The sequence below is a fragment of the Phodopus roborovskii genome, unplaced genomic scaffold (assembly GCF_943737965.1).
Source record: "Phodopus roborovskii unplaced genomic scaffold, PHOROB, whole genome shotgun sequence".
Taxonomy (NCBI): domain Eukaryota; kingdom Metazoa; phylum Chordata; class Mammalia; order Rodentia; family Cricetidae; genus Phodopus; species Phodopus roborovskii.
In genome coordinates, this window is record NW_026126443.1 from 1,351,530 (window position 1) to 1,366,140 (window position 14,611).

Sequence of the window (14,611 nt, forward strand, 5' to 3'; positions counted from 1 at the left end):
ATGTAGAAAATCTAAACAAAAGAAGCTTTCTATATCTCCATTTCATAACAGAAGACAACGAAAGATGATACATTTAAAATATAGCTCACTTCACAGTGATACCTCATGTACAGTATCCCAATAAGTGTGGCAGCCAAACTTGAACCAAGTCTTCCCATAATGCAGCACCGACTTAACCGAGAAAGCAAATCAGCAGGCAGAGTGGGTAGAAAATACAAAAGCTGAACCAAGCGTTGCTGAGACTCTGCAGGAAGAACCACCACAGCGCCTTCTTGTGGATCTAGTGGGGGGGGGGGGGGATGGAATAAGAAATTCAACAAAAAGATATACAAACCACAAATAAAATTATTAATAAACTCAAGGCTGACAAATTACATTAAACTTCAATTTTAACAATTACATACCAAAGTTTTTATCATGTATGGTTTACTAAGCTACCCATTTAAGTAAAATATTAACAATAATCATTTTAGTCTTATATGACACTATTAACTTTACAACATCTAACACATAGAAACAGATTTTAAAAAATAAGCTGGGTATTGGTGGCGCACTCAGGAGGCAGAGGCAGGCGGATCTTTGTGAGTTCAAGGCCAGCCTGGTCTACAGAGCTAGTTCCATGACAGGCTCCAAAGCAATACAGAGACCCTGTCTCAAAAAACAAAAACAAAACAAAATAAATAAAAACATTGATGGTGATGAAAACAGGCTGGAGGGCTCAGAGGTAAAGAGCATGTTACTGCTCTTCCAGAGGACCAGATCAGGTGGCTTACAACTGCAGCTCTGATGCCTCTGGCCTCCAAGGGCACTATACTCACATGCATAAACCCTTATACAGACACATAATGATAGGCAAATCTATAGACAGAATATAAATTAATTGGCATCAGGAGCTGAGTAAAGAAAGACTAAGAGATGACTAATGAAACAGGGTTTCTTTAGAGAGTAATGAAAACACTCTAGAATTATGTAGTAATAATGGTACTTAGAAATGGTACCTTAGAAATAATTTAAATAATGGTACCTTAGAAATATATTTAAGAATCACTGAAATACACATTATAAAATGACATTTACAACATGTGATTTATATCTCAATAAACATAAGTTATATATACTATATAAATATATATATGCCAATAAGCTTTTTTTCTTTCTTTTTTCCAGACAAGGTTTCTCTATGGCTTTGGAGCCTGTCCTGAAACCAGCTCTTCTACACCAGGCTGGTCTCAAACTCACTAAGACTCACTAAGACCCGCCTACCTCTGCCTCCCAAGTGCTGGGAACCAATAAGCTTTTACTAGTATTTTTTCCTCAAAATACTAAGTAGTAAGTCAGATCTAGAGATTAATAGAATATTAATATTGGAGTCATCTAAGATATTCATTATGATTAAGTAACACAAGAACCATCTTGGCATCAAAGCATCAAAAAAATTTTCAAAGTACCTTATCAATTAATTAAATTTATGAGTAGTTTTAAGATAGCTTGAACTTCATTGTGAGACACTGTCCCAAACATGCCTTCCAAAACAACAAAAACAGGCAAGGAGAATACAAAAGGTAAGAATTATTCTAATATTCTTAAAATGAATTTGTGGTGTTATTTTGCTTATGATCTAACAAATAAAGCTTGCCTGAAGATCAGAGTGCAAAGCTAGCCACACTAGTTAGCCACAGGCAGTGGTGGTACACACCTTTAACCACAGCACTTGGGAGACAGAGGCAGATGGATCTCTGAGTTCAAGGTCACCCTGGGATATACAAGACTGAATCTGTCTAAAAGAGAATGAGAACTCACACAAAGGTATTTCCAGCACTTGGGATCACACACCTCTGATGCCAGCACTAGGAGGTAGAGACAGGAGTGATATGGCTGGGCAGAGTGAACGCTCTAGTGGATGACCACTTTGCTTCTCTCATCTTCAGCATTAACTCCAATATCTGACTCTGAGTTTTTATTATTAAGAACAATTAGAATTTGTGCTACATGAATTTACTGTTTACTATTTTGTTTGAGCAATTTAACCAAAAGCGAACCAAAAGAAAGTCAAATCTAAAGAACTCCCTTTATGATTCCTTTTCCTTGATGGAATGTAAATAGAGGTTGACCTCCACCACTAAACACTCACCATAAATTCGTAGAGCAGCAGCTTGTAAGCTTTTCAGCAAGTCCTTATTTGCTTGTGCTGCGGCAGTATGAATGATATCAATCAGCTGTGTGGACAGCTCAGGGTTTCGGGAGCCAAGGTGAGAAAGCTGCAACGGTAGGCCAGCCAGCCAACGGGATAGCACTCTGCTTCGGTATCTAAGGAAGCCGAGGAAGAACAGGACAAAATATTAATTTGCAAACATGGGAGATGTTACATAAGCCAAAACCAATCTTTTCTTCTATTAAAATGTCACAAATAGGGATATACAAATAACACATTTTCTTATTTCAGCATCTGAAAGCAGGTAGGATACTGGCATCCCTTTTGTAGCAGTGGCAGTTTTGCCCACTAATCAAGAAACTGTGTAATCAAGAAACTGTCTAAATGAAAAGGGACACCTGTGAGATCTATGTGAGTTGTTTATCCTGTATTAGCTACCATACAATAAATGAAACAAACTAACAAATATAGTAAGTTGCCACCATACAAAACTACTTCAGCCTTCCTTTATCTTAGTCTGCTTAGATATTGGGTATAGTTTTCCAGCACTATGAACAATTCTTGTTGATACAATTTTATACCATTTCTTCAATACAACAAACAGACTTTCTTTAAAGACTTAATCATATTGATGTAGACAGACTCAAAACAACTCAGCAAGAGATTTAGGGAAAAGATAAAATCTTTACCTCAATCTGTAAGACCTCAGCTCTTCTTTCTGATAAATTTTACTGAAAAATTTGATTAACAAAGTCCTAACTGGAAGAAGCAGACCCCTCTGTTGATACAGCGTATACACTGCCTTAATGAGAATCTCTGTAGCCTCTGTAAACAGAAAGAAAACTGCATATGAACAGATGCTCCTTCCACACAGAACTTCCACTTTGTTCTTGGGCAAAGCTGTCTTAAGAATAAACTAATAATTATCATATATAGGAACAGTGTGACATGCAAAAGTCAAAGCAACCAGAGATTATATATCACTTGGTAAATAAGATGGAAACCAAACAGGAAAGCTTTGATTTGAATGGGGAAAAAATTAGTAACTCACTTCAAAACACTAACTAAAATTCAAGCTAGACAGAAGAATAAAGCACATCCAGGAGGGCAGACATCTTTACCAGTTTGCTTCAAAGTGGCCCCAGCCCAAGAAAGAAGCACTTTAAGTCACAGTCCCAGTGCTCAAGCAAACTGCTTTATAAATACTTAGAATTGTGGTGGGCACATGTCTTTAATCCCAGCACTTGGGAGGCAGAGGCAGGCAGATCTCTATGAGTTCAAGACCAGCTTAGTCTATAAGAGCTAGTTCCAGGACAGGCTAGAGAAACCCTGTCTCAAACAAAAACAAAAACAAAAACAAACAAACAAACAAACAAAAAAAAAAAAAAACCATTGAGCCTAGCAATGGCTTGAATGGAGTGATGGTAATCACCATTTATGCCAGACCTAGAGATCCTCTCATGTACCACCTACCTCTGTTTGGTTGCATCTGTATTAGTCTCCATGAGACTCCAAGCAATCTATTCAGTTGTTTACTGTTCAGTCTAGCGCCGCTTTTAAGGGTCTCCGTCACAAATTTCCTTATAGTTTCTATCCAACTGGAATCATTCTGCAAAGTTGAGGCATTCGCCAGCGAGACCATGATATCAGACAGCGTCAAATTCAGTAAAAGATGATCTACATTATTGGAGAGAACCGTGCAATGCTTGATGCTAAAAACAAAACACATACACACACAGATCTATAAACCACACCTGCATGTGAACACTTAAAATAGTCCTAACAATATATAAAAGGGCTTGTTTTTTCTTGTAAAAGTCAGAGTACAAGGCAACTTTAGGCCATAGTTCTCTAAATAAAAAAGAAAAGGCCCAAATTAGAGCATCCATGCATCTATGCCTCTGGTCATTACTGAGTTACAAGAAGGGCAAATGGTGATGCACTGGAATACTAGACTTTCTACAAGGCTTGATAAGACCTAAAATTCCTAACTCACTTCAAAATATTTTTAGCACAAGTACTTGTATTTGGTGGAACATAACTTTGATATTGATTTTTACTTAACATCAAACTAATCATGTTTTAAAAGAGCCACTAATTTCTCATCATAATTTGCTGGTGCATGAAATAAGGAAACTGCTGGGTACTGTGGCATTGTGCCTTTAATCCCAATACTTGGGAGGCAGAGACAGCCCAATATCTTGAGTTCAAGGGCAGCGTGGTTTATATACTGAGTTCTGGATCAGCCAGGGCTACATAGTGAGATCCTGTCTAAAAAAAAAAAAAAAAAAAAAAAAAAAAAAAAACAAATATTAAAAATTGAAAAAAGAAAACTCATCCAGGTAAACAATCATCCAATTTTATAATTCATATAATATTAAAGTTATTTTCTTTCACTTATCATGTAAAATACATTCCTTCCAAAGCTTCAAAGAAATTACAAAATACCTCTAACAGTATTCTAATAAAAATAAAAGTTGCAATTTAGAATATATCCGTATCAGCTGAGCAGTGGTAGCACATGCCTTTAATCCCAGCACTTGGAAGACAGAGGCAGGTGGATCTCTGATCTACAGAGTTCCAGGACAGGCTCCAAAGCTACAGGGAAATCATGTCTCAATAAAAACAAAAACAAACAAAACATATATACATACATACACACACACACACACACACATATTCATAGATTAGTCAATAACAGAGGCCAATTCTGTTTAGAAAACATTAGTCATAAACATAACTATCTCAAAATAATCTATATGAGGAAAGGAAAGGATAGCCCTAGGTCAGACTTGAGCAAGGACATGTAGTAGATTACCATACATACACAAGTAGAGAAATTAGGTCTGGTGCTACTGCGCATCAAATGCAAGGCTGGCAATGACAAGCCTGAGAGGGGAAAATGGCACCAAATGACAATGAGTCAGTGGCTAAAGACATCAAAACAAATTCTGCAGGCCAAGAAGAAACATGGCTACTTGTTTCTTTTCTAAGGAAACTGAGTATTATAGACTATTATCAAAGAAAAGGTTGTATGGATACTTAAGCAACTAGGGTGAGCAATGCCAGGGATGACAAGAATAGTTGATAGTGAACAAACTAGGAAGGTGTTTAGGAACACTATCTGGATCTGAAATTTGTTCTAACGTATGTATATATGAGTTTGGAGACTATGGAGGATCCTGAATTTAAGCAATGGACACATAACAACAGAAATGAAGAAAAACAGAGACCCAGACTGAGGTCTTGTTTTGGATGTGCTGAAAAATACATAAGCCCAGAGAGACAGTCAATGGACAACTCAAAACACAAGTCTGACACTGAAAGAAAACTCAGAGTTTACACAGTAGCCATTTAAATACTCCGAAGGAAACTGAGGGAAAAAAAGTGTTTACCTTATATAACCAATCCTCTACTAAAATTGAAATTTCATTATTAAGAGAGAATGAAACCTTGAACACTTTCTATACATAAGTTTGTCTCACACAGCCTAATCTATCTAAAACAATGGTTCTTAACTGTCCTAATACTGAGACCCTTTAACACAGACAGTTCCTCATGTTTTAGCTACATTATTTTCATAGCTACTTCATAACTGCAATTTTGCTACTGTTTGTGTTTTCTGGTGCTCTTAGGTGACCTATAAAAGGGCAGTTCAACCTATACAGGAATCTCAAACCACTGATCTAGAAGATCTTAATAGATATCTGCAAAAAGTTTTCATTCTGTTCCTCCAGTTATTTACACTGAAAGCTTTAAACCTAAATATACAAGAGTTGGACATGGTGGTACACACCTTCAATCCTACACCTAGGAGGCTGAGGTAGGAGATCTCTAATTTTAAAGCCTGCCTATAGAATGAGTTTCAGTACAGCCAGAGAGAAATCCTTTCTTGAAAAACCAGGGGGTGGTAGAGAAGGGGAGACTAAATATGCAAACCATCAATCCTATAATGAAGCCAAGTCTCTAGCAAAACTTCAGTTTCCAGTAGTGATAGTTTAAATAGTTAGAGCCAAATCTTGCTGACAACTTTAAAGTGGTGTGAAAGATAGGTATGGTGGGCACACATCTTTAATCTAAACTAATTTTGAAAAAGAGAAAAAATTTTATTAGAATTGTTCAAAACTTATTAAAGACATTTCAAGATTCACAATCAGCGAGACATGGTGGTATATGCCTTTAATCACAGCACTTGAAAGGCAGTAGACCTTTATCAGTTTGAGGCCAGCCTGGTTTACATAGTTCTAGGTCAGCCAAAACCACATATAAGGAGACCCTATCTCAAAAACATTTAAATTATGAGTCAACTCACAGATGGCTTCCTAATACAGCAGTGGGAACTATAAAGTATTACTGTGCACATACATTCCTAGAATCTTATACCCTGCTGAAACCATTCATCAGAAATGGAGAAATGGGGGCTGAGGAGATGGTTCTGTGGTAAGAATATTTGCTGAGCAAGAATAAAGGTTGGATTCCAATCCCAAGAACCCACTTATAAATCCAAGTATGTAATGCAACTGCCTGTAACACCAACACCATACTAACATAGAGAGAGGAGGCCCTCTGTAGCTTACTGACCACCATCCTATCTCCACAATCCTTTAGAGACACTATCATGATCTTAAGTGTCCACTTGAGATCTTGGAATATATTCACTGCTACATTTAAACTTGGATTTGGTAGACAATTTCATAAAAATGAACCAAGGGAACCTGTGAAAATGAGGAGAGTAAGGTAGAAAATCAGTAAGGTAGGGCATGACCTTATTGAACTGCCTCAGGATCGAAGACCTACACAAACCCTCAAATAGAGAAATAGTACTTTTATTTTAAAAAAAAAAAAAAAAAAAGAAAGAGGTGGAGGAGGAAAGAGAGAGCAATTGGGAGGGGAGAGGTGTTCAAAGATTAAGAGCACTGGCTGTTCTTCCAGAGAACCTAGGTTCAATTCCCAGCACCCACCCACATGGTAACTCACCACAACCTGCAACTCCAGACCTAGATCTAACACCCTTTTCTGGCCTCTAGGCACTGCATGTACATGGTGCACAGATAAATGTGCAGGCAAAACACCTATTCACATTAAAATAATAAATAAATTATTTTAAACGATCCCAGATGTAACAACAAAAACTTTAAAGAGGAAAAAAAAAAAAAACTAAAATTTAAGCTTCAAATCAAAGATGGAAGATACCCAAAATATCAGTTTTTAATTGACAGCACAAATTTAGTCATTAGCAACAACTATCCTTTGTTCTCTCCAAATTCATAGGTTCATTTGGTTCATTTATATGAAATTATCTGCCAAATCTAAGTCTAAATATAGCCCTGGACATATTCCAAGATCCTAAGCAGACACTTAATACCATGACTGCAGAATTCTACATTTTTGCTTGAATATATATACATATGTTCAAGTTTACTTTATAAAAATGTTAAAAAGTAATAATAAACTGTAAAAAGAAATGATACACATTCCAAGCAAGATCACAACATTACACAGAAAAGCAAGCAATTTAAAACTCATGAATTGAGGGCTGGAGAGATTAGAACACTTGCTGTTCTAGCAGAGGCTACTGGATTTGATTTCCTGCACATGGTTGCTCAAACCCTCTGAACCAGTCCCCAGGAATCTGACACCCTCTTCTGACCACCATGGGTCTCGGTCTCAGTCTCCTCTCTCTCTCTCTCTCTCTCTCTCTCTCTCTCTCTCTCTCCCTCTCTCTCTCCCTCTCTCTCTGTCTCTCTCTCTGTCTCTCTCACACACACACACACACACGAATGCACTCACACATACCGACTTACATGTAAGCAAAATACTCATATACATAAAACAAATATAAACCTTTAAAAAGTTGTAAAATTTGTTTTTTTTTTCCTGAAACTTTCAATTTAGTATTTCCAGCTGTACATTAATTGAAATAATGAATAGACTACAGGTAAGCACGACTACTGATAATAAATCTAATAAATCTTTAATAAGTAGCCTCTTATGCTGTTTCAGATGGAGAAAGTGTGTGTAGTGTTATGTATGTGTGTGGCATGTGCATATCTGCAGGTACCCACATGATTGTGCACATGAAGGCCCAAGGACAATATGAGGTACCTTTCCTTGATGGTGTGCCAATGTTTTGGGTTTTTTGTTTTGTTTTTTTTATTTGCTTATATTATAGATGTGTGTGGACATACAGGTGCCACACTTGTGGAGGTCAGAGGACAACCAATTAGGTCCCAGGGATCTAACTCAGGCAGTTAAGCAGGCAGGCAAGTACCTTTACCCACTGACCACCTCTGTCTAGCCCCTATACCTTCTTTTTTGAGGCAGAATCTTTCACTGAACCTAGAAACACTTGGTAACAGCTCCAACTAGACCCTGATGTACTTGCTTAGAATTTATAATCAAAGCATTAAGAAGAATATGCCCTAAAATACTTTTTCTCTACTATAATACCCCATTTACAGTAAGAGGCAAGTACTTAGTGAATCCATGAAAAACTCATACAATCAATAACCTCATCAATTCTGAGCAAAGTTCTTTGAAACCTGCTCACAGAGCCTCAGTGTTTCTCCTTGGATAGTTAAGAGTGTTTCCACAGATCCTATGTTCCCTTCCAAGTGTTTGCTCATTTGGGACAATTACAATTTCACTATCCCATCTCGTACTAACTTGTCAAGTTTTATTACATAACCTATTTTCACATCTGCTCTCATTTGAGGTAGACTTTAAATATTCTCTAGTCTCAAATTATTTTTAAACTCCATCCTCTATTACCCTAGTAAACTATTACTAGTTTCATTATCAGTTGAATTCTAAAAAGCTACCAGAGCCTCAGCAATTTGGATTCAATTCCTATTTGTATAATCTGACATACCTATGGCAAAATCTATATAGACTTACAAAAACAAAGCAGACTGCTAGTCCTAATGCTGAACTTATATAAAAACTTAGATAAAAATGCCTCACATGCATAAAGTTGCAGATTATATCTATCCTCTAATAGTTTTAGGACATAAAGCATTTTAAGCCCACACTGTAGAAAACAATTGCAATACCTTTTATTTGTCTCTTTCTTTCGTTGCTTGGTTATTTCTTTTAAGGCATATGGAAAATGGCTCATAAAATGATGTTTGAAATCAGTAAGGTAATTCTTTCGAAGCCATGACTCCTATTGAAATAAAGGTTAGGATTAGAAAATATGCAAGACAAAATATAAAGTAACTAAAACTTAGAACAGACATTTGACAAATTATCAATGTGCCATCATAAGACTACTTCTGCCAGTGCAGTACATAAAAAAATTTAAAATCAAACTGAGAATCTAATTTTTATTCACAAACAAATAAGATTTAAGAAAAATTCCTAATTTTAACAGTTAATTTAGTATTTCTTAAGCATGTGTCCTACTTTATGCTCTATATAAGTCCATTTCCAGAAACTGTTTCTACTTGCTCCTTCACTAAGTTACCTTTTTAAATACCTTGTCTTTAGAGTACTTCCTGAACTCTGTGTTCCTCATTACATTCTACTTCACCATCTTTATTCCCAGTACCGACATTCAAGTTTGCCATCAATGCCATCAGAGGTATGCACCATTAACAAGCACCTAATTAATAATGCTTACACCTTTGTCTCCCAAAAGTTCAGAACAGCACAGTAATACTCAAGACTTCTGAAATAATAGAATTACTACTAATATGTGTTATCTAAACAGTACTGATCCTCACATGGAGCTATCAAGTAGTTAACTATAGCTAGTGTTCATTTACAAGCACCAAAAAAAAAAAAAAAAAAAAAAAAGCAAATATAACTGGGGAAATTTTCTTTTTTTATGGTTTTTCAAGATTGAGTTTTTCTGCAGCTTTGGAGCCTGTCCTGGGATTTATGTGCCAGAGGTAAATCTCAAGTGTTGTTCCTCAGGAGCTATTTTTGTTTTTTGAAACAGGGTCCCTCATTGGACTGGAGTTCACCAAAAAGACTAAGGGTGGCTGGCTGCCCCAGTAATGGGATTCTAAGTACCTATGTCACAATGCCCATAGCAAAGGTGACATGGGTGCCAACATAATACTCAGATCACCATGATTGAGCAGCAAGAACTGTATCCATTGAGTGCTTTCTCCAGCACTGAAATTATTTTTAAGACCAACTTTCACTACATAACCCAGGCTAGCCCTAGAACTTGAAATCTTCCTGCCTTCATATCTTAAATGCTGGGTAAGATGGCTACTTTTTAAGTCAATTTAACAGAAACTGTAGTCATCTAAGAGGAAACCTCAATTTAAAAAATGCCTCCATAAAGTCAGGCTACAGGCAAGCTTGCAGGACATTTTCTTAATTAGTGATTGATATATAGGAGGGTCCAGCCCATTGTGGATGGTACCTCCTCTGAGCAGGTAGTCCTGGGTTCTATAATAAAGCAGGCTTAGCAAGCCATGGGGAGCAAGCAGGAAGCAGGACTCCTCCAGGGCTTCTACAACAGCTCCATCCTCCAGGTCTGTGCCCTGTTTCAGTTCCTGTCCTGAATTTCTTCAATGAACAACTGGAACTATAAGCAAAATAACCCCTTCCCTCCCCACGTCACTTTTGGTGATGGTGTTTCATCACGACAATAAATATCCTCAGGCTCTGAGACTACAAGCATATCCCATGATACCTGGCTTAAATTTAAATTGTAATGAACTTAATCAGATAAGTACATATATGGAAAAAAAGAAAAAAAAATAACTGGTTGCAAATTCTAATTTTCATGAAGTAAGAATGATAAAACTGAAAACAGAAACAAAGCAAGCATTAAGATATAAATCTAAGACACGAAACAATTACAGTAATTATAACAGTTCCTGACACTATCAATGCAGGATCCTAAAAGAAAAAAATGTAATGTTAAATTATGTTCTCATTTGCATTCTTAAAACTAGGTATTCATTAAAGACATACACATGTGAAATGAGCAACCCCAGTAAGGACTCACATGTTCAATGTACCTTGATATTTCTTTTAGAGCAAAGACCAAAGCTTTAATTTTTTTTTTTAAATATATGAACACAATGAAATTTCTCAATTATATTATAAATACTAGCAAACCAAATTGTTGTGGGATATTTGTTTACACTATGTGAAGATGTGTCTATGTTTTGCCTTACCCGTCTAAAATACCTGATTGGTTTAATAAAGAGCTGAATGGCCAATAGCTAGGCAGGAGAGAGTAAGTGGGACTTCTGGGCAGAGAGAACTCAGTGTTAGAATCTGCTAAGGCAGAAGATGACAGTGAGACACTAATAAAGTCAGATGTACAGAGTTTAGAAGTAATGAGCCATGTGGCAAAACATAGATTAATAAAATTGGTTAATTTAAGTTACTGGAGCTAGTTGGAAACAAGCCTAAGCTAAGGCCAAGCTTCCATAATTAATAGTAAGTTTCTGTGTCATTACTGGGGAGCTGGCAGTCCCAAAAAGAAAGTCTGAGAAGACCAACTATACAAAATGCATAAAAAGGTTCCAGTAGTACAAAGCAATCAGCACTCATAAGTCTGCTTATGAGTACCGCAGATGGCAATTAATCAACAGAAAAAAACCTTACAATCACAAAAGTAAAAAAAAAAAAAAATTAAAATTAAAATTCAGCCCATGTCTGTGATTTGTGCTCAAAAGAATGTCACTCCCTTCTTCCTGAAGATTAAACCATTATACAGGTCACCCAAAATTCTATTATTCTACCATGACATAAGTAGGAGAGGAATAGTGGGGATGGTAAAACACTGATGGGAGATGTCATTCTGTAAATATGTTTCTCTTATTGGTTAATGAATAAAGCACTGTTGGCAAATAAGAAGGCAAGTCAGGCAGGACTAGGAGACAAGGAGGATTCTGGGAGATGTAGTAGAGAGGAGTCAAGATGTAGAGGATAAGCAGTCAGGACCCTCTCTCGGGTAAGACCATGTGGAAACACTTAGATTGATAGAAATGGGTTAATATTTAAGACAGAGCTAGCCAATAAGAACCACTAGTAACTGGCCAACAATTTCATAATTAATACACTGTCTCTGTGTGTTATTTGGGGCTGATGAGGCTCTGGGACCAGGCTGGCAGAAAGTGCTCGTAACAAAATGGTGCCAACAACGTGAGTACTAAGAACTTTCACTTAAAACTTGACAAAAGCTTAAAAAGGGATTTTAGAAACAAAACACAGACAAGGAAGGAAAGCTTCTTGATAGCAACATTTTTCTCAGGTGGGCTCTGTTTTGCTAGAGACAAGCAGAGACTCGCACAGCTCTTTTAAGGGAGGTTTCCTGACTCGGCACAAGTGGCAAAAAAAAATGCAGGGCTCTTTTAAGAGGCCCTGCTAACAACTGAACGGTGTGTATAAGAGCCGGCAATGGCAATGACCACATCTCCAAGCCAGCAGCATGCTGCTTGATGGCAGCATAGACCAAGGTGCTGGTGGTAAATGTATCTACCCCTGCCATATTGGAAAGCCAGTCACCAAAACAGTTGCCACTTTAATTTTAGCAATGCTGTTGTTTAGCAGATAAAAGACTTGTGGCCAGAAAAAGATAAAAGATTTTCAGTAAAGACAGATTAAGATAAATAAAAACCTCTAAAGGTTTACATTGTATTTTAAAATATACATGGGCTTGGGAGAGGAAAAAGAAACCGGATAAAGCAGTTTTAAAAAAAAAAAAATAGAAATGATTAGCTAAGTGTGGTGGCAACACTTAATTCTTGCACTCAGGAGAGAGAGGCAAGCAAATCTCTGTGATTTCAAAGTGAACCTGTTGTACAGAGTGAATTTCAGGACATACAAAAGTTCAAATCCTGTCTCAGAAAATGAAAAAAAATAAAAGTAAAATAAATGGAATAATAAAAAAGCCACCTAAAGATGGCTTTGTATGGATGGATATTGTATGCTATTGTGTTGTCTTTGAATTGCTAAGGAAGGATCTACTACTACTACTAAAATACACTTGATTATCAATGCTGCTAAATTAATCCAACTCACATATTTTAAAGCACTGTTGGCAAAAAGGAAGGCAAGATAGGCAGGACTAGGAGACAAGGAAGATTCTGGGAGATATAGAAGAGAGGAGTCAAGATGTAAGCCATGAGAGGATAAGCAGTCCAGACTCTCTCTCAGGTAAGACCACATGGAAACACTTAGAAATGGGTTAATATTTAAGACAGATCTAGCCAATAAGAAACGCTTGTAACAGGCCAACAGCTTTATATTTAATACAACATCTCTGTTATTTGGGGCTGACACTGCTCTGGGACCAGGCTAGCTAGCGGGAAACTGCTTGTAACAAAACACATTAAAATTCCTTTTAATGTCACTATGCAGATAAAATTTTACACTTGCTTATAATAGTTTTCTTACTATTAGTCTAGCATAGCAAGTGTTTTTAAATATTTGGAGGCTGAGAATAGCTCAACAGTACAGCTAAGGCCCTGGGTCCCATCTTTAATACTGCAAATATGATATGTTTGATTATGCATATATATGTACATATTATTCCAACATAAGTTCACCACCCCCCTCATAAGATTTTTTGCTTTAATTACATGTACACATGGGTGTCTATATGTGAATCTATGCACAAGTGCAGGTGCCCATGAGGCCAAAGGCACAGATCCATAATGCTTTTCAAAATTATTACTCTTCAACCTTAAAACACAGCAAAATGTCTTATTCTAATCTCAGGTCAAAATAAAAAGACTAAAATGCAAATAAAAAAGACATGCCTTCACAGTGTTGTGTGTACATAGGCAACTCAAAAGATTCATATGGGTCTAGCCAAAAGTATCTGCAAGAGGTCTTCTGTAGGACAAAAGCCTCACACTTGCTGGTGTGGTAACTCTGGAAACTTGATCTCAGCTTTGTTCCTCCTTACTTGCACTACAAACATATCATACTCCATTATCATTATTGTGATTTCAGTATAGTCTTATTCTACTGTTGTATTTAATAACACAACAAAAGGAACCACTTAATAAGCAACTTTTCAATCCCTTAAGAAACATTCAAAATGTTCTTAATTAACCATAAGCAACAATGGTTTTGTTTTTTTATTTTATTTTTCAGAGACAGAGTCTCCCCATGTAGTCCTAGCTGGCCTGGACCTTACCATATAGACCAGGTTGACCTTGAAGTCAAAAGATTTGCATCCAAGTGCTGAAATTAAAAGCATATACCACAACATCTGGCCTATGAGCAACACATTTTAAGGTTATTGTGGAATAATTTCTAATAAAACAAATAAGAAAATCGTTACACATTTCACCAAAAAAATTAATTATATCCAACTAATAACCTCACAAAAAATCTTTGTTATGCACTTTACTGAGAAATATTAAAATCCAGTTAATAACCTCACAGAAACTTTTTTATCTTGTACTTTTATGCAAAAACAAGGGAAACAAGATTACAATTAAACTGTGAGTAGTCTTTAGGGAACCACATCTATAG

General features: G+C 36.6%; 2 protein-coding genes across 2 annotated transcripts in view; both read right to left on the bottom strand.

Annotated features, from left to right (window-relative positions):
• LOC127224676 (bile acid-CoA:amino acid N-acyltransferase) overlaps positions 1-14,611 on the bottom strand; it is a 1,166,658-nt gene that overhangs the window by 292,968 nt on the left and 859,079 nt on the right. The gene's annotated exons all lie outside the window — the stretch shown is intronic.
• The window catches only part of Tex10 (testis expressed 10), a 45,007-nt gene that overhangs the window by 24,494 nt on the left and 5,902 nt on the right, over positions 1-14,611 (bottom strand). Inside the window, exons 5-9 of the mRNA XM_051187775.1 lie at positions 9,205-9,317; positions 3,626-3,864; positions 2,842-2,977; positions 2,132-2,307; positions 103-280 (exon numbers count right to left, since the gene is read on the bottom strand). Coding sequence (XP_051043732.1) covers positions 103-280; positions 2,132-2,307; positions 2,842-2,977; positions 3,626-3,864; positions 9,205-9,317 — 842 coding nt within the window. The remainder of the gene's footprint in view (positions 1-102; positions 281-2,131; positions 2,308-2,841; positions 2,978-3,625; positions 3,865-9,204; positions 9,318-14,611) is intronic.